The 21383-nt window shown below is 40.5% G+C and overlaps 1 protein-coding gene across 4 annotated transcripts in view; it reads left to right on the top strand.

The window, feature by feature from the left end:
- The window catches only part of scai (suppressor of cancer cell invasion), a 61489-nt gene that overhangs the window by 3375 nt on the left and 36731 nt on the right, over positions 1 to 21383 (top strand). For 2 of the 4 annotated variants that reach the window (XR_004615665.1, XM_034602795.1), the window contains exons 2-6: positions 1336 to 1460; positions 9312 to 9407; positions 9499 to 9585; positions 20080 to 20178; positions 20498 to 20594. Coding sequence is in view for 1 of the 4 variants with exons in the window: in XM_034602795.1 (XP_034458686.1) it covers positions 1354 to 1460; positions 9312 to 9407; positions 9499 to 9585; positions 20080 to 20178; positions 20498 to 20594 (486 nt within the window). In the remaining 3 variants the exon portion in view is untranslated. Of the gene's footprint in view, positions 1 to 1335; positions 1461 to 9311; positions 9408 to 9498; positions 9586 to 9985; positions 10147 to 20079; positions 20189 to 20497; positions 20595 to 21383 lie in introns of those variants that run through there. The other 2 variants (XR_004615666.1, XR_004615667.1) reach the window with 2 other exon arrangements.

Genomic DNA, 21383 nt, shown 5'->3' on the forward strand with positions numbered 1-21383 from the left:
TCGGCTAAAAACATGGTGGTAAATGACACCACACTGTTTACCCCTGAAACTGCAAAAGTGTTTTGTGGACTCAAACACTTCACCCACCCCTACATTGGCATAGTGGTGAGTAGATAATGAGTGATAATGAGTGAAACTAAATATGGCTGTTAGGAATTGACTGTTTTCTTAGTCTGCTGTAATGCTCTGGATCCTACTTCAGAATTATTTCTTGTTATCTCAAACAGGCCTATAATATATTGTAATTGTTTTTATTGTTTGCGTGATGCATGTTGTTTGCAAACTTTTCTAGATGCAGTCTATGGTGCAGAGTGTTATCCTACTTGATTTATCTGCAGTGAAGATTTTAAAGTCAGTGTTTTTCATAAAATGTATTACTGTTCTTGTGTCTGGTATATGTTTGAATTATTTACTGAACTGGTTTCATACTGTACATTACATGTTGGTTATTTCAGAGGTCTGTTAAACAATCAATACAATCTTCAGACCCAAGCTCACAACTTAAAAAAAAAAAGCTTTGTAATTCAGCTCGCTATAGGTGTGCTTTTACTTTGAAGACGAATTGCTAAAGTGGAAGTGATTCTATGAATGTCGCTGCCGACTATGTGTTGTTTGGTTCATTTAAACACCAGTATTTTCAAGGAAAAAAGTTTCAACATTGCCTCTATCTCAATTACTACTAATTTACACAGTTGGGTTAAAGACATTGAGTCAGATAACGCTCCGAGATGAGTTGTGTGGGTTTTTGTTTTGTAATGTTGCCTGTGTACCACAAGGCGTTACTACTGCTGCCCCGGTGTAACATGAAGCACAGCAACTGTGCATCGGTCCAGTCCAATAAATATATTTAGGTTATCTAAACATTAGACCTCTTTTTTTTTTTTTTTACCATTTTGGAATCAAAATGGAGAATCGATGAGAACCGGAATCGATAAGCAGAATCGAAATTGGAATTAGAATCGATAAAATTCAAAAAATACCAAACCCTAGCCTTTGGCCTCAGTTAATGCTCCACCCTGCCATTAGTGCTATTTATTTCTCTCCTGTTTTCTGCGAATTACTTTCTTTTCTCTTTTAACTCCCCACTGACACATGTAAAGCGTCCTTGGATCACTTGAAAGGCTCCTTATTATTTGACACTCAGACATCTTCAACCAGCAACATGATATATATCACTAGTTCTGTAATGTATTTCTCATCATTTAAGAGTAACAAATTAAAAGATCACACAAGTACAAATGGTACCTGGTAAAGTATTTTAAATCAGTATTAATCAATCAGTATCAATATTGTTACTTCTGCACTGTCTTTATATTGTTTTTTTTGTGTAATTAGGTGTGAAAAGTCAGTGTCATGACTGGAACTGAGACTGAGGATGATATTCCATTAGGTGAAAGGAAGACTGTCACAGATTTCTGCTACCTCCTGGACAAGTCCAAACAACTCTTCAATGGGCTACGGTTAGTTTTTACTTTTTCAGTTTTTTCGCAGTAGATGGGCTGTATTTTGTGATCAAGCATTGACTTCCAGGGACTACTTAAGGGGAAATACTATACATGCAGTGCCCACGAATAGGGCTGAAACTATCGATTATTTTTTATCGATTTAATCTAACAATCATTTTTTTATTATTCGATTAATTTAATAATTTATCAATAATAACATTTGAAAAACTTGTCATTTATATTTATTTTATCATCTTTAAATGCAAACAAATCTGACAAAATAACAAAGTATGTCTACATTAATCTGTCCAACAAGAAAATAAACGAAAACCAAAGTTTTGGGGAAAATATCAAAACTGTAAATTCAAGTTTAGCAGTCTAGACTTATAAAAAAAATTTCTTAAAGTAGCCTAGTAGTTGTATCGATGTCTGTATGAAGACAAAAACTGACTGTCAGATAAAATAAAGTCCAATTCAATAGTATTTCAATAATGTTTATTAGTAATTTTCACACTGGACTTCAGGGTACTTTAATAATTGTTTAAAGTAAAATAAAGAGCTTTTGAAAATGGCATCTTAAAATAAAATAAAGTGCCTAATTTCAGAAAAAAAATATCTAAAGATGTAGTTTGAGAATTACCTTGTTCTTAACTACATTACACATACAAACGATCTCAACAAATATTTACAACTAAACAGCTGTAACACTTTTCTCTTTGTTCCCACTTTCTCTTGTTCAGTTAGAGAAGTAAACTCTACCATGTGCTGCCAGAATTTACTACCGTAAAGACGGAAAAAGCAGTGCAGGTTAAAAGTAGTAAGATTTTTTGTTGAACCAAAAGTCTCTACTAGTTGGCTTTTTTCCGCACTAGTGGCCCTCTGGACCGAATTGGCAACGCTGAAAGTCTTACTAGTTAACTAGTGAGCTGCAAAAGCTCTAACATGTTAACTAGTCAAACATGAATTCAGCTCACTAGTTAACTAGTGGCCTTCAATTTTCTGCACTAGTTGAACTAGTGGGAGCCAAAATGCACACTAGTTCAACTAGTGCAGGCCAAAATACCCACTAGTTTACTAGTTAAAGCCTATTTTGACCTTACTAGTTCAACTAGTAAGGCTAAAAATGTTAACTAGTAAACTAGTGGGGTCAAAATAATTAAATAATTTTTTATTTTGAATAGATTTCTAATAGATGTACAGAACAAGTCATACCTCAGCTCTATATGAACATTATTAACAACTTAATCTAAATATCCAATAAATCATGGTACTTTACAGAAAACACTTCAAGTCATAATCTATGTTCAATCTATGAGGTGACAGGGTTTTCAGTCCATGAATCCAATCGTGTGCCCTCCTTTCCCTGGAAAGGAAAACATCCAAGCTACCTCCTCTTGAGGGGAGTGATACCGTCTCAATCCCGATATGAATTACTGGCATTGCAGCAGCACAAACTGCATTGTGTAAACATTGGTTAGCTATCAGAAATGATCATGCATTATTTTATCACTAAACACAGTACAGGTCAACAATATAGCTCCCTCCTCCATTAATGTTTTGATAGTCCCAGGACTCGGGAGCCTCAGGAGTTGCCAGAGGTCAAAACCTGCCTCTTTGACAAGCCCACATCAGTAAAGTTCATTTCAATTCTATTCTGCTGGCATTACAGGCTTCTTTCTCTTTTCTTTAACTGTTGATACAAAAAGATTGATCCGAAGGTGCAGAAATGATCCAAATACATGAATATTCCATTGTAGGCCCACTGAAGGTATTATGCTATTATATTATGAACAACTGATCTGATTTATGTTTGGAGGTCAGTGTATGTGGGCTGCTGCTGCATTTACTATCGCCAGTAGGTGGCAGTACTAAATTACCTTTTGAGTAGCTTTTCTTTACTTTTTTTCATTTGAAAACTTGTCATATACAAACAAATAAGGCAATGACTATTAGTGATAACATACTGTGCTCACTAATTTATTCATTGCCATAGTGCAGAAAATTGAAGGCCACTAGTTAACTAGTGAGCTGAATCCATGTTTGACTAGTTAACATGTTTACTAGTAACACTTTCAGCATTACTTGTTCGGTCCAGAGGGCCACTAGTGCGGCAAAAAGCCAACTAGTGGGACTTTGGTGCTACTAGTGCTTTTCTGTTGTAACTAGTTGAACAAAAGTGCCACTAGTTGCTGAAAAAGAGTGACTAGAGTTCATGATTAACTAGTACAATAAAATGCCGAACTAGTGCGACCAATTGTCCAACTAGTGTTGACAAAGATTGAACCAGTGGAGGGGACTGACATGTAATATCAAGGATATGGGATAAATTCTCAAACGGCTTGCCATAGCGGTCCACCTATTAGGGACCTATGCTAGGTGATCGTGGGCCATTTTCTTTTGCTTCAGCTTTACTCTTCAGGTGAGTCCGTGCTCTGACTGTGCGAAGCCACCTTTCTTATGAAAATACGTCGATTTGCGCAAGATCGACGCATTTTCGTAATCGATGACATCGATTACCTCGACACGTTGCCCCAGCCATACACAGGAATTACATTTATAAAGAATTCAGGCCAGTGTCCATCGAGAGTATGTTGATATTGGGCTGGTCAGGTATTCGAGTTTTAGATGACGTGTAGTCCATTCATTCAGTATGAAATGTGAGGTATGCAGAGGTGCCTTGATATAAAGTAGGGCTGGCCGACTAATTGAATTTCAATTACGATTATGACTTCCAACAATTATGAAAACAAAGTAATCATTTTGCAATGAAACTCTCTGTTGTTCACACAGGTAGTGTTTCTGCTGCATATCTGCAGCACAGCTGCATGTATTTAGGCCCCAAACCATTTAGTGCTTTCTAGGTCATTACTGTTTTTTGAAATCAATTCTTTGTTTCATTGGAAGTAGGGCTGCACGATATTAGGAAGACATGCGATAACGTTTTTGAATGTTGCGATGATGGTATGACTTGCGTTGAATAAACAAATGCGGAAGTATATTGTGTCTCTCTGCTTTCGGTTCACTGTTAACATAGACCCCACACAGTAAGCAGCCTTTGCAGACACTGACAATGAAATGAATTTCATTTCTAGCGCCACCAATTTCTGGGAGGACACCCAGGGAGCCATGCACAGCTCCACTAAGTCTGATTGCAGTGATTATTTGAAGGTCTTTTTATATAGGTTTGGACTGTAAAAAAGTTATGTTTTACAGTTTTTACCGGCTCTGTCGGTAATTTACTGCTCCACTCTGTGTCTGCATCATTCACGCTGCACACTGTGTGAATGCCTGGTACATGGAATACCATTTATCATGGATCAAGCAGTCTAATCAAGTCTGTTAAAAAGGCACGGACAGGTCCAGGGCCTGCTGAGACATGAATCCTCTGAGCCTTGCTATATTCTTTAGGTGGTATGAGGTGGATTTTGTAATTCTGTTGATGTGGGTATTAAATTTTGGATTCCTGATTCCTGACCTTGTTTGAGGTCATAAGCTGTAGGGTTTCAAGATGAGCACTGACAATTTTTGGCACCAAAAACAATTGTTTCCGTTTTGTCCTTATTTAACTAGATAAAATTCTCACTCATTAATGTTTTCACTGCATTTATTTAGTGACTGTATTGGTCCATAATCATCAGTTGTTACTGTTATACAAACTTGTGTGTCATCTGCATAGTTATGGTAGGATATTTCATTGTCTTGAAAGATACAAGCTAGTGGGAGCATGTAAATCAGAGCTGGGCCCCTGGGGAACTCCATGTCCTTGCCGTTTGTTCAGATCTGTAATGGTGTGTTCACACCGAACGCAATGCCGTAAATGCGTCGCAGAATCATTTTAATTTATTCGGGTTCATCACGCCTAACGCACAGCAACATTCAAATATACGCAACCAGGGAGTATTTGCCTGTTCTCCTCCTGAACAGAGGAAGACTACTGGCTGAAGCGATCAAGTTGCTGGGTTGTACAAAGTGTGGGAACACCGGAGGAAGCCAGCGGAAGAGAGGCTGAAGTAACTATAACTGCTGTGGTGTACGTGTTGTGGAAGGGCCGGAGAAGCTTGTTGTGTGTGGGTCCACAAACCCACTCAGAAGAGCACACAGCTTGCGGATTCCAGGAGCTTTATCTGTCGGTTCCAGCACTACCAGAGGCTAAGCAATGATTTAACAGCTGGGTATCATGATAACTTTCTAGTATTGGTATACCATGCAACACTAATATGGATCCATCCCCCATAGTCTGATCAATGACACAATGAACCACCACCACATCTCAAATCATACCTAGTAAATTTTGATTTCTCCAGGTTCATAACAAAGTTTCAGCCTCTCAAGAACGGTATCATCAGATGGTGCATGTGCACCATCTTCCACATCTTGTTTGTCAAGGGAATGAACCTGATCATTGCAGCCAGGACAGAGTCAAGAGGACTGAAGACTGCTGCGGGAAGTCATCTGACGGCAATCAGGGGATTCATGGATGACCTGACTGTAACAACACAAACCCATGTGCAGGCAAGATGGTCCTAGCAGAGCAACACCGGATGGCCCAAGCCATGACTCAAAGGGGGATAACCAATGAAAAGTTCAAGCTATTGTTCCAAAATGAAGTGATCCCAAGCATAAAAGGAAACCCAAGCAAATGCCTTGTGCAACACAGAGCAATGTCAGGCTCTCGTCAAACACACAATTTATAACTTTAAAACACTGTCCGGAGACGGCAGGCTGTCCAGAACTCCCATTTTCGTGGCAGACAGCTGCTCTACCATAGACTGAAGCTGACTTTTAGGGCTCAGTCTTGGGCATTTTCAGGTATCAATCAATCAAATTTAATTTGTATAGCCCATATTCACAAATCACAATTTGTCTCATAGGGCTTTAACAGGGTGTGACATCCTCTGCCTTTAACCCTCAACAAGAGTAAGGAAAAACTACAAAACAATAACCTTTTAACAGGGTAAAAAGAACGTAGAAACCTTAGAGAGAGCCACATGTGAGGGATCCCTCACCCAGGATGGACAGAAGTGCAATAGATGACATGTGTAATGTAATGGAGAACATCAGAAAGATAAGGGTATTTGCAGCATTGATTAGAATAAACAGTTTGTAGCATAATGGAAGGTACATGAATTGATGGATTATTGTCAGTAATGGTCGAGTATCTGAGTAGACATATTGCATATTAAGCAGTCTTGTTGTAATCATAGTCCACGGTCAGCAGCCACCAAGATCAGGATCCAGCATCACGATCGGATGCCCCCATAGTCCAAAATAATGATCCACTGCCGCCATCAGGATCCACCAGAAGCTGCCACCTTGATCGTGGTCCACCACCACTATCAGATGCCAACACGATACAGGATCCGCCATTATTATCACGATCTCTGATTCGCATTATAATCCACGATGTGGCCGCAGCCGTGGCCCTGTATCTGCGGACGATAAGGCAGAGGGACTCTGGGGAAGAAGTCAAGTCAGTAACATGTATTGATGAGATATTATTTTCTTTGATGTGATGAGGATGGAGAAGAGGAAGGAGAAGCTGGGAAGAGAAGCTCCATGTGTCATGTGTCCCCCGACCTTCTAGACCTATAACAGCATAACTAAGAGCAGGTCCAAGACAAGCGTGGACCGGCTCTAACTATAAGCTTTATCGTAAAGGAAGGTTTTAAGCCTACTCTTAAACGTACAGAGGGGGTCTCTGCCTCCCGAAATGAAACTGGGAGATGATCCCCCATCCATGCCATTGGGGTCCCTAGAAGCCTCCTGCCCAAATAAACTTGATCAGAGCAGGTTTTGCATCTGACTTTTTACATTTTTACTTTGTAAACATTTTTAAAATGTCCACGCTAAAGTGGACTCTATTCACCAGCAACTTCACATGCATCATTGTTTGCACCTGTGGATACCCTGCGGAGTAAGTCACCAAGGCCAAGGCTGCCACTTGTTCCCTGGATCTCATACTCTGGGCTCTCTGTGGCTGAGGGCATGTCTAACCTCCCTTTCCTCAGCGAAACTCTAGAAAGAGAAGCGATCACCAAACTCCACCAGCACATTTCCAACCATGAGCTCTATGAACCCCACCAGACCCCAACATAGCAGGGAGACTGCCCTCATTAAAATCTCCAACGACCTCCTCATCATTGCCGACTCAGGCCACATTAGTATCCTCATCTCCCATACCATCCTCCTCAACTGCCTATCTGAACACCTCTGCCTTACTGGTACAGCTCTCTCCTCGTTCCAGTCATACCTCTCTAACAGGAAACAGTTCATCACCATCTACATGCTCCCGCTTTTCCTGGTCAAACATAACTCCAAGGCTCCTCACAATGGAGTTGGGGTCCAAACTAATATCATCCAACATGACTATCTGGTCAGACTGTGTTTCTCAGATGTTTAGGGCCAGTTGAACTAAGTGAAAAGATTCATCAGGCTTCATAGATATGTAAAGCTGGGTACCATCAGTGTAACAATGGAAGTGTACGTGGTGCTTTCTGATGATGTTGCCTAAAGGGACCATATATAAGGTGAGCAGTATCGGTCCAAGGACAGAACCTTGTCGAACTCCATGACTAACTTGTGTGTGCATGGAGGAGTCATTGTTAACATTAACAAATTGAAATCTATTAGATAAATATGACTTTAACCAGCCTAATGCCGTTCCTTTAATCCCTACATGTTATTCTAGTCTCTATAACAGAATCTTATGATCTATGGTGTCAAGTGCGGCACTAATATACAGCAGGACAAGTAGAGAGACGTCCATTATGTGATGCCATGAAAAGGTAAGTTAGTAAGTTAGGTAGTTAGATTATTGCAATCTTGTCCTGTCCGGTGTACCAGACAATGTCCTGAACAAGCTCCAGAATGTGCAGAACTCTGCTGCCAGGGTTCTCACCCGCACAAAGCCCTGGCGGCACATCACCCCGACCCTCATCCACCTCCACTGGCTCCAGATCAAGGCCTGCATTAACTACAAACTCCTCCTTCTCACCTATAAATCCCTCCATGCCCTAGCCAAACCATATCGCGGGAATCTGCAATGCTGCATCTCTGGACAGATTAAAAAAACTACTCAAACACCACCTGTTCACTAAGGCCTTTGGCATCTGTTAATGCTCCACCCTGCCATTAGTGCTCAGTCTATTTCTGTCCTGTTTTGTGCATTTACTTAATTCTTTTGTTTTGCTTTGCTTTGTTCTTACTGACATCCTTGGGTCTCTTGAAGGGCGCTATATAAATTAAAGTTATTATTCAATGAATTGGTGATAAGGAATCATGAGTCTGAATTTCTCAATCAATGAGGGTTTATTTGCTATTGTACAGTTGGACAAATGTAACACTTAAGATTTCTATATAAAGCTTGATCATGAGCTACCATTAGACAGCAGCTAACATTTGCATTCAATCACTTTCTATGTGATGTTTTTATGTTGACATGTCAGTGCACATCTCAGACAATGTAACAAATAATTTTCATTGTTTCTTTTCACCTGACCTGATTATTACTTTAGACAGTAATGTTATGTCACAATATGCTCACTGGAGCATATTTCTGTGTCATGTAAGTACAGTTTATGTGAATACACAAGTTTGTTTTAAGCACTTAAACATTGTATTGAGCATTAAGCATTAGATTGGAAGCTTGATTCCAGTGCATTTATTTGTAAGCTTAAATAATTGTGTGTCAGAGGTACATTGGCATTCTCTGGATTAAAACGCCTTTACCATTGTGACCCTAATGGAACGTTCCAGATTTTAACTATCCATTATCTTTACAGTTGTAAAGTTTGGCAGATTCTTTGTCTCTTGGACTCTTAATCCTGGATCACAGCAGTACATTGTCTTTTGTGCTCTTTTCTGTAGAGACCTTCCTCAGTATGGACACAAGCAGTGGCAATCCTACTTTGGACGGACTTTTGATGTCTACACTAAACTATGGAAATTTCAACAGCAGCACAGGTTTTTTCCAGCTTCCATTTCTCTATATATATTATGCATTACATATGATCCAAATAATCTAAATGTGGTCAAACTGTTTGTTTGTTTTCAGGCAGATTCTGGACAGTCGGTATGGCTTGAAGAGATGGCAAATTGGGGAAGTTGCATCCAAAATTGGACAGCTTTACTACCATTACTAGTAAGTGGAACTGTGTGATAATAGATGATTGATAATAGATGAAAGTGGAAATTAATACCTCATATAGTCCTGGCCTATACCATGAGTCATGCTACAACATTTGGTCAAAATATAATTTTATAGGATTGTGGCAAAGTCCCCTGTGACTATGGGTTTCCAAACATAAGCCAGATGATGTACATAAGGCGGTTTCACTATTTTTATTTGGAAAAATCCCATTATACAATGCTGGAGGGCTGACCAGGTGGGCGCCACCGCATGACAGGTCTCTCTGAAGGCCGATTAGGCGGGTGCCACCGCACGTCGGGCCTCTCCAGAGGCACAGCAAGTGGGCGTTGCCATATGTGGGGTCTCTCCCGAGGCCCAACAGGAGGGCCCCACCATATGCCGGTTCTCTCCCGAAGCCCAGCAGGGGGGCTCCAGACCGGTAGCCAGGGACGGGAAGAGTCAGCAGCTGCACCGCCTACTGGGGACCAGGGAAAGGAAGAGGCACCGGCTGCACCGCTGACTGGGGATCAGGAACAGGCAGAGCTGTTAGCCTCACCGCTGTCTATAGACAAGGTGCAGGCGTCGTCCTCACTGCCGACTTTAGGCAAGGTGCATGCGTCAGCATCACTGCTGACTTCAGAAGAGGCACCCTTTGTGTCACTTAAAACAATTCCACCATTTGAATCAGCACAGTCAATGATTCAAGCTGCTTTGAATCTGTCCAATTACTGGCTGTGTAGGGCCCCACGTTGAGCGCCACTGTGGCAAAGTCCCGTGCCACTATGAGTCTCCCAACATCAGCCAGACAACGGCTGCTCACCAATTTCATCATTTTTAAAGTAACATAAATCGCCCGGCGCATAACCTTTTCCATTGAGAGCTCAGCTCACCTCTCTGGCTCTGTTTGTGTGTCTCACGTGTGTCTCTCCCAGTGTATAACAGCTCTCTGCCACATTTAAACAGGTGAGTGATTTGCCAACCGGACTCAGCTGTGCCAATCACCCCTCTGGTACAGCTGGAGGTGCTCTGATGAGCGACCTCCACAGCAGCTGAGGGTGCTCTTCTTAGCCACCTCCACAAAGATAAAAGAGCTAACCCCTCCTTCTGACTAGCAGAAATTAGATTGATAAAGAATAATTAATTCATAAAGTCAATTATCAAATCATCCTGAACAGCTTGCTATTTAAGATCAGGCAGTTAAAGATGCCAGAAGAGCAAACATCTCGAAATTCATAAATGAAAACCAGAATAACCCTAAAATCTTCTACTTCTCATCTTCCTCTGTCAACTATTGACCCTTTAATTAACCCTATTTTATGTAAATGGAATTTGGATCATTATCTTGTGAAAAATAGTAGTTGTCCGACACTTGCAGGCTACAGCTTTTGTTTGTGTGTCTGTCAGATACATATTTAACTACGAAATTGAGCTTGTATTTGTCAGAGCTTATTTTTGTGTCTGAACAGCTCTGATAAATGTAAATGTAACAAGTCAGCAGCTCCTGCTACATATTGTAAATTGCTCAATAAGGTCACGACGAGTGTCTCAGTAGAAGAGATTCAGCGACTTGGGATGCAGCGCCAAAGAAGGCAGAGACCTCAACCACGTCTGTATTAACAGCCAGAGTGAGGCAGTGGCATAAGTGGTGTGAAAGCGCAGGGAAGCACGGTAAGTGTGGTGGTATTCAGGCTCGTCTAAAAGCTGGCCCACATTGACTGGCCGTACCATGCATATTAATGGAAAATGTTCGCTATTTGGACAACAAAAGATCCTGAGACTACAGAGGACAACCCGGCTTGAGATAAAAGACTGCTGCCTGCTTGTTTACACAGAGACACGTCTGAATGAAAATATCCACGAGTTGGCCATTCAGCTGGATGAACTCTCTTCACAGTGCTGACAGCATAGCATCACTCTCTTGTAGGACACATAGTGGGGGGCTCTGTGTCTATACTGACAAAGAATGGTGCCAGGATACTGTTGTCATTTCCAGAGCACTTGAGTTTTTGATCAAGGCATTTCAACCATGCCAACTACAATGTAGTCCTGCCAAAGTTTTGTCAGCACATAAACTTTGCGACCAGAGGGAATAATACAAAAAAAGCCTGCGCCATTGCATAGAGGGCTTTTTAGTAGGATTGGGAGCAGAAATCTGGTGCCAATCAAACACCAGTTCCTACACAGCGGTACATACTGGACCGAATCATAACGCAAAATATTGGTGCCTCATTTCAGTGCCTGAGCTTTGTACTGAAATAGTTGCCCTGCTTACAGGACAAAAACATCACCGCATGTACCTAGTTGATATTAAATTGACTCAGACTTTAACTCGACCATCTCCATGTAGAGAGTGTGTAGACATACTCTGGCAGCACGTAATGTTAGCCTAGTTGCTACCTCAAACCTAAGTCTATATGACAATAAAATGCCTAAAGCTAAAGGTTCGAAAGTGTGGCTATATTTCTCGTGAAATTTTTCTGATACTGGGACTTTCAGCAAATGGAAGAGCAAAGTATTTTGTTATATTAAGCACTGAAACTGTTATTTAGACTAACCACCGACATCCCTAACTAAATGATATTCTAACTGACTGATTCTAACTGACACCTCTACACCAGCCTTTGGTTCCAATGTTCCTCAAATCAGCCACCATCATACCGCTGTCTTTTGCCCAAATCACTACTGTCCCATGGAACTGACACCAACAGTAATGAAATAGAGCCTGGTCATGCTGCACATCAGAAACATTCTACAGCATCCATTGACCGACATCAGTATGCATACTGGGCCAACAGGTCTATAGAGGATGCAGTGTCTGCCGCCCTTTATCTGGGCATTGACAGCAAAGACACCCAAATCAAAATTTGATTCATAGGGCTTAACAAGGTGCAACATCCTCTGTCACGACCCACGATCCTTTGACATATTTGATTTGTCTTTTGTAAGTAACTTAATTAAGTTGCGTCCTCTCTAAACATGTTTGTGTTTAGAGTTTTGTTCAGTTTTTTCACGCTGGAACTACTCCTTTTGTTCTGCCACTCGACCGTCGCTCAGCAACACCACATTGTTTACTCCAGCAATCAGCGGATGGCTTGATCGGCTTGGCGAATGGGAAAGCGGACATTCCCGCTGAACTTTGGAGAAAAACACACCGGGGTTGCAGAGATAATAGGATCGGTGAGGAGGAGGAAAAGAGCCAGGTCCTCTAAACGACAGGGAATTGTGGAGAAGAGGAGATATAAGCCATATCTCCCCTCTCTCATCATGGGCAACGTGAGATCACAGGGGAACAAGATGGACGAGCTGACAGCGATAGCCCTGAGCCAAAGGGAGTACTGGGAGTGTAGTCTGATGATTTTTGAGTCATGGCTACACAGGGACGTTCCCGACCAAAATGTTATAATCGAGGGATTTCAGACGGTTCGGGCCGACAGGGATTGCACCGAGAGCAGTAAGCGCAAAGGAGGGGGGCTTGCTGTTTTGATGGTGCAGATGGTGCAATCCTGGTCATATTACAATCAAGGAACGTATTTGTCGCCCAGACATTGAACTGTTGGCTGTGGGACTAGGTCCATACTATTTGCTCAGGGAAATCTCGCATGCTATTGTGGTGGCTGTGTACATTCCTCCGTCCGCCAACCCGATGTCGGCATGTGAGGTCATCCACACCGCCATAGCTGGACTGCAAACTGAACACCTGAATGCCCTCATCATAATCTCGGGTGACTTCAATCATGTTTGCATGGATAAAACCCTCACAAAATTCACCCAGTACGTCACCTGCAAAACCATAGGGGAAAGGACCCTGGACCTGCTGTATGCTAACGTTAAGAATGCATACAGCTCTTCCCCCCTCCCTCCTCTGGGGAGATCAGATCACAACTTCGTGCATTTCACCCCCTGCTATGTGCCTCTGGTGAAAAGGCAGCCTGTGATCACAAATACAGTGAGGAGATGGTCAGAGGAGGCCTATGAGGCACTGCAGGCCTGTTTTGAGGTGACTGACTGGGATGCACTATGTGAGCCGCACGAGCAGGACATGGATTGGCTTACAGAGTGCATCACGAATTATATAAACATCTGTGTGGACTGCACTGTCCCAACAAGGATTGTTTGCTGTTACTGTTAGGACATCAAAACCATCCTTCATGAGAAGAAGAGGACTTTCAGAGGTGACAACAGGGAGGAGCTGAGGACTTTTCAGAGGGACCTAAAAATCAAGATCAAGGAGGCAAAGGACAGCTACAGGAGGAAGCTGGAGGAGAAACTCCCGCAGAACATGAGGTAGGTCTGGTGTGGAATGAAGACCATCACTGGCTTCAGACCAGCTAGCGGCAGAGGAGCTGAGGGCAGCTTGGACATGGCCAATGAATTTAAACTATTTTTTAACAGATTTGATACAGCGTCCCCTGCCACCCTAACTCTTCTGCGGTCTGTCTCCAAACACCACTCCTCCCCCCTCCCCCTGACTGTCCCTCAAATTGCTGTGTCTTCTTCTTGACGACTCCAAAAGTGTGGGCCGTGAAGCCACTGCAGGTGGGCCATGAGAGGTCATCAGAAAATAAATTTAAAAAAAAGTTTCCGATTTGTAAGTAAGCGTTGATTACCACCAAAAATGTATGATTGATTTTTAAAAAAAAGGAATCATCACAGGTAATGAAACAAAGACATGAGATTTAAATTCCACGTTCTTATTTTATCTGACCTATATAGCAGGTGTCATTGTTTTCGCTGACCGTCACATTAACACTTGAACGCATCATTAGCGGGGGAATCATAGGTGAGGGAGAACTTTGTTGTGTGCTGGGTCAAGCAAGATGGAGCAGAGGAAAGCTGTTAATGACGAAGGGGAATCAGAAAGTCAAACTGAATCATTCAAAACTAAAAAGAGGACTCGCAGAAAGGACTCAAGTGAGTACCTGTCGCTGGCCCAGAGGACAACCCCCAAGCCTGTGTGTGTGCTGTGCGCTGAGATGCTAGCTAACAAGACCCTGGGACCATGTAAAGTGCGCCGCCATTTAGAAACTAAACATGGACAACTCTGAATCAACCGACTGGACTCATTACAATGCCAGCAATATCTACTCTATACATGTCCATGCTTGCACTAAATACTTAATGTACAGAACCCACATATTGTACATATTTCATGTTTTATTTTATATATTTTTAAAATCTTTATAAACTTATATTTCTAATCTTGCATGGAGCTATTGTAACAAACACAATTTTCCCCCTGGGATCAATAAAGTATTTCTGATTCTGAATGTGTCATGCGTCCCCTGACATTCTAGACCTATTGATGTTTATAACTAAGAGCTGGTCCAAGACAGACCTGAACCAACTCTTACTATAAGCTTTATCAAAAAGCAAGGTTTTAAGCCTACTCTTAGACATAGCAAGGTTGTCTGACTCCCGAATTGAAACTGGGAGATGATTCCACAGGAGAGGAGCTTGATAGCTGAAAGCTCTGGCTCCTACTCTACTTTTAGAGACTTTAGGGACGACAAGTAAGCCTGAATTCTGGGAATGCAGTGCTCTAGTGGGGTGATGTGGTACTATGATCTCTAAGGTTTGGCCGTTTGTGTGGTCTGTCAAAACATGGTAGGGATGAGTTATATCGATGTTGTATCGCCCCATATCTTATGTTTTTATCGTTTCATCACCCAGCCCTACATGGACATTGTAAGCACTTCTTTTTTTCAGGCGAATCAAAATTTGGACGCATATTCCCAAGCACAAACAAATATGTATATTTTCACCAGACCCGATGCCCCTGCAAAATATGGTGAGTTTTTCAGTATGTTGAGTTCCCCAAAAAGACATACATTTATAAGAAGAAGCAAAACAATAATTAGATCATATACAATAGGGTCCTTGCACTGTCAATGCTCAGGCCGTAATAATAATCGGAGCAAAAACAATAGGGTCCTTGCACCGTCAGTGCTCGGGCCCTAATAATGGTAGTATATGTGAATAGGCATATTGTATATCTAAGCATTCTAGTTGTAATTCTGGACCATGTCCTTTCTTTTAGCCCCAATTTCAATAATAACTTGTTTTTTGCCTTTTTTCACTTGCCCAATATTTCCAGACCTCCTTCCTAAGTGAGCACAGCACAAAAGTTCAAATTCATGCCCTGGGGCCTGTACTACGAAGCCGGTTCAACCTATTCTGATTAAACTCAGGGTTAACAAAGAAAGTCAGGGTTGACAAACCCTGGGTCAGTGACTTGGTGTTAAACAGTACGTGTAGGTACAGCTGAGATTAGTTGGCCAATTAACTCTCCCAGGATTCAAAAGGCAGCAGCAGAGCTGCCACACAGAGGGAGAGACACACATGATAGAGACATGAGAAAACACAGAGAAACTTGACAGAGCTAAGCTGCCAATCCTAGATGCCGGCAGAAAATGCTGGCAACTTTATGTTAAGTTTAATTTGTGCCGCACGGGCAGCATGTCTACAATTTATTTGTAATATGATTGACATGTAACTGAATGTTAACTATGTGAAAACACTGAGGATACTTGAATTATAGTCGACGCATGCACTCAGTTTCTGAAATTGACTTGTTACTGATAATGAATTCAGATATTCTCTCTAAAGCATTGAGGTACTTCAATCCCATTTCACTCCTTGGCCCTACCCCTTAGCCTATCCTCTTCGTTTCGCACATTTACTTGTAGGGGTAAGCTGTCCCAATATATGTTGGGACGGAGGGGTAGGGCCAAGGGTTAGTGCTTTATAGCCCTGGAAAATGAGATTCACTTCGAAACTAGGGGTACCCAGAATGCCTTGCGAATCACCAGCAAGCTGGGAGAGAGACCCACAAATGGGGTATTTTCTCCATTAATAAGGATTTAAAAATTACGATAATGATTTTAATAACTTAGTTAAATATAATTTAAATGAAGTGTGGTCGTTTTTTGACAACCTTAAAAAATTTCAACTTTCCATGATAGTCCGGTATTTTTGCACATTATTTCATGTCCCATCCCCCCTCTTTGAAGACACACGATGCACTTGATTGAACCCGCGTATAGCAGCGATGTTACTGAACTGAACTGCTCCTCTAATAATAAAGCATCCTGGCAGATTTGCCAACAGACCACTGCTAGCAGCCTGTGTGCTATTGATTCATATGTGAAATAATGCAGAGCACTCAAGCTTTTCAATTGAAATTGCATTTATTCACCTGCATTCCCATAGATGTTATTTGGATATCATAGGTTTGTCACTTTAGTAACTGCAAACAATAGCATTGGTTTATTAAAGATCCCAACAATGTTATTACAATGACATCCCCGGCAAGACTTTTGTCTTGTCTGTTTTCATCGATGATTACTGATGACGTGTCAGGTTTTCGTGAAGACTACTGATGATGTAACGGCTTCTTGTAGGGCTGTCCCAATTCGTAGGGGAAGATTTAAACCACTACCCCTTGTAACTCCGTTTTAAGGGGCAAGATAACCCTCGAAAACATGGGGTAGGGCCAAGAGGTGAAATGGGATTTTGCCTTAGACTGTCTGTATATGACGCTGTTGTATAAAGTACTTCACAATTATTAATCCACTTGATCTTCATCATCACCTTCATCACACCTTTTTATTGGGTTCTCACTTTTTACATTAACACATTTTTCATAACAATTAACACAGATCTTATACAGAGACCCACAGCTGTGTTGATTTAAATGTGCTTAACAAAAGGAAAATATCTAAGGTACATATTTATATAATGTATAATTCATAAGTATGAATCTCTAATGCACATGTATGAAGCTCCTTTTTCAGTAATCGGTCTTGACCCACCGATAAAAACTGTCACCTCTATTTTGATCTTTGCAAATTTTGAATTAACGATGTCAAAGGTTATATACATAGAACAAAAAGTAGAAAATTCACTAATGCAGTCCAAAACTTACCACAAGTGTCCAGTCTGAATGTTTACTATAGGTCTCAAATGTCAAGAGAGTTCATGGAAATAAACACCTGCACACAAGAATCAAATGAATTAAGCTTTATTAGAAATATCTATTTTTCACTGTTTTTCAACAGAGCATCTAAAACACTGTTAAAAGTGCAGGTGCAGCTGGGTAATATCTCTAATAAAATCATCTAAGCAGTAAAAAATACAGTCCATGCTGTGATATGTTTGTTTGCCCTTTTTGGCACAAACTATTATGATGTAACAAATGTTACAGGCAGAATTGACGGTAGGGCTGCACGATATTTGGAAAACATGCGATAGCCTTGTTTAATATCACGATGAGGATATGATTTGCGATAAATAAACAAACAGTTTTTTTTACAGTTTTTAGCGCTGTTACTTCCCTCAGGTTCTGGGATCATAAAGATGCTTCATAATTCTTTTATACAATCAACCGCTCACATTGATGAATCTGACCCGGGACAAACGTGATCACTGGAAGTTTACACAGTAGAATTTAGTCGAGGAGGCGGATTGAGATTTGATGGACCCGCGTCGCTCTGTCAAAATTCTGTTTTCAAGTTCTCTGTTTTCTCTTCTTTTTCTCTTCTTCCGACAATGATTCATTGACGGAAAACCCTGCCAATGATCTGAATGTCTTTCATTTGTCATCTAGGGCAGCAGGGCTCCATCTGATCGGCTAAATGTATTGACATGCAGAGCGTAAATGTGTGGCGCATGGATCATCATTTGTCGCAGTTTTTGCCGTCTTTTGCGATACGTCTATCGCGCACATTGATATCCTAATTGACAGTAAGTCTGACTGATAGCTGTATTTTGTAGTTTAAAATAATTGTATGTATCATTTTTTGTCATTCAGATGTCTGTACAGTTCAGGGAGAAACTATTAAGTTTTTTCATCAAACCAAACATCTCGTAATAATTAGAAATGAATTATAGAATAGAATAGGACGAAATAAAGTAATTGTGCTAAAATATAATATGATCAAATACCTGAACAATGATGCTGTGAAATGATTGATGATAATGATGATCATATAATCCCCCTCATGTTCTCATGGGGCTTTAATGCATCAATCATATAGAAGAATATGTTCTGTATGTAGACCTGCCATTACACATTAAAATATATCTGCGATCTCATGAAAAGCCTCCATCTATCTTCAGAACACTTAAAATGCTAAGCTAACTTATGCATCAAGTCGTTTAGTTATAGTACACCATATGTAAACTGCATAGATACAGTATTATTTATCATGATGATATTGATCTGATAGTGATCACATGTTCTGCATTGCAGATTAAATACATAAAGTGTCCGGTGAGAAAATAGCAAGAAACACAGTTTGACAGAGAGGAAATTACGAATTTACTATTGTGCGAAGTTGTCAAAGACAGCGGGTTCACTCAGATGAGAATCTATGTGTTTCATATAGAACATAATTAAAATCAATGCTTAATAAAAAACATAATAAAATCTATATTTTTCATAAAAAACATGAGCCGGGAGATCAGTAAATTCTGACAATCTTTAGATATACTCTTACAACGTCTCCAAACCACCCAAAACTCTGCAGCTAGGATCTTCATCTGCACCAAATCCATGGACTACATTAAACCACTCCTCATTCAGCTTCACTGGCTTCCAGTCCAACAAAGGATACACTACAATCCAACTGCTTACCTTTAAATCCCTCCAAAATACCTTCTGCTGCTCTGCACCATGACTGTGGAACTCTCTGCCATCTAACATCCATCAGCTGGACTCTAACACTCTTAAAATCACTACTCAAAGAACATCTATCTATCCCTCACTAATCACATTTTTAACTTTGGTTTCACGTGTAGTCACTTACATGTACAGTATGTGCTCACATATGGTATACTGTTAGGTGTCTATGCCTCTTAACCTGATTTTAACCTTGCTTTTAAATATTCGTTTGTGAAATATGTTTTATTGATTGGTGTTTGTGTCTCCTAATATGATTCTAATATTTTGTTGTACTTTAATTAGTCATGTAATTATTTATGACATATTGTATTGTGTTCTTGGATGTTTATACATCTACTGTGAAATAAATTCTATTTAGGCTCCAGAGCATTTTATGATGTTTTTAAGCCAGGGCGCTCGTGTCAGCCTTGTCTAAAAGCAATATGAATTCGGGTTATTTGTCAAACTTTGTGGCTATCCTGCAATAACCCTTGCCTTCAAATTTGTTCAAGGAAACACTGATTAGATTTTGAATATCTATTACAAATTACATGTCATCTCTTTTTATTAAATTCCTTCAAAGTCTTAACTACATGCTTCACATCCTTCATGAACATAAACTGCAAATTGACTTGTTAAACCTTGAGGTTGTAACTTTAATTACTTTTTTTCTACTAATAAACTGAGAATTTTTTTTTTCCTTTAAACCAAAATTTTGTTTTGTATACAATCACTTTGTAGTATCAAATTTATAGAATTGGTCAAATTTAATTAAATGTTATTTGTAATTTGTTCCACTCCAGATGTTACCCATTTTCTAATCTTATCTTAATTCTGATTGGCAGCCTTCGTACCTCAGAAACAAGTTACCTGAATGAGGCGTTTTCATTCTACTCAGCCATCCGTCAGCGATCCTACTATTTTCAGGTCAATAAAGAGGACAGGTAAGTTACTGTAAGTGTTTTTTTGGAAATGCAGACCCAATGCTTTTTAGTAGGAGATATTCATTATTGGTTTGGGTCTCCACATGGGATTTGGTGACTGTCAGAAAAATATCAAATCAAAGTAACTTTTTAAATTTCTCAAACATGGACAGTAGCAAGAAAAACAAGTAAAAATGTATAGATGTTTCTATCCTGAGATTAAAAAGTGAACCATAAAGTGTCATCAGTGGCCTTCATTGAAATGGCTTGAAATGTGCTCTACCTTTAAGGTGGATTTGTTTGACTTGACAAATCTTTTTTCTCTCTTGTCTTTTATCAGGCCAGAATTAGTAGTGAAGAAGCTTCGATATTATGCTCGCTACATAGTTGTCTGTTTACTGCTGAACAAGATGGACCTTGTCAAAGTTTTGGTTAAGGTATGGAAGCAACATCTTTTTCAGTAGAGCATGCCATGTGACCAAAAATTTTACTTTTACTAATCGTGGAATTTGAGAACCCTTCCCTAAGTACATCTTGTCATTCCTAGCTTCATTTCAGTGTCTCAATATGGGATATTGATACACATTTACAGCAGTTAGGCTACGCTGGACAGGCCATCTCTAACTTAATGTAAAAGGTAGAGTGTAGGATTCCAGTAGGAAGTATCATGCATCAGGATGCCATTAAGCTTACCAGTCTTCAAACACACATAACTTACTCATACAGATAACTAGTGGTGGCTGCTTTCTCTCTGTGACAACCATAGTACTTAAAAGATTTGATAGACCAAGTCAGCAGGATAAACTACTCCATATGATTGAAGAAAGAAAGTCATTGCATGGTGAGAGAGGTCATGAACAGCCACAGTGGAGCTGCTTCCCTCTTGTGAGAGATTCAATTCATGTTGACTTGATTTAGCCGCTTGAACACTTGAACTACTGTTAAAGAGAGCATCTTGTCCACCTGTAATGTTAACAGGCATAAAGAAGGGGCGAGGTGTTTTGCTTCTGTGGAATGCATTGCAATTAAGGAATGCTCGTCAGGTACTATACCACTGGGAAACTTTGCTTGATATGAAGCTTGTTATATGATGCAGGATTTGTGGATATTGAGGTAACTTCAAGTTGAACTCACTCCTACAAAGCTGGTTCATGGGGTAAATCACCATGGTAACCTATGGTAACCTGTGCTAACCATAGTGCTAAACCACTGACCTGCTCCGAAGC

Source organism: Hippoglossus hippoglossus, chromosome 12 (assembly GCF_009819705.1).
Source record: "Hippoglossus hippoglossus isolate fHipHip1 chromosome 12, fHipHip1.pri, whole genome shotgun sequence".
Taxonomy (NCBI): domain Eukaryota; kingdom Metazoa; phylum Chordata; class Actinopteri; order Pleuronectiformes; family Pleuronectidae; genus Hippoglossus; species Hippoglossus hippoglossus.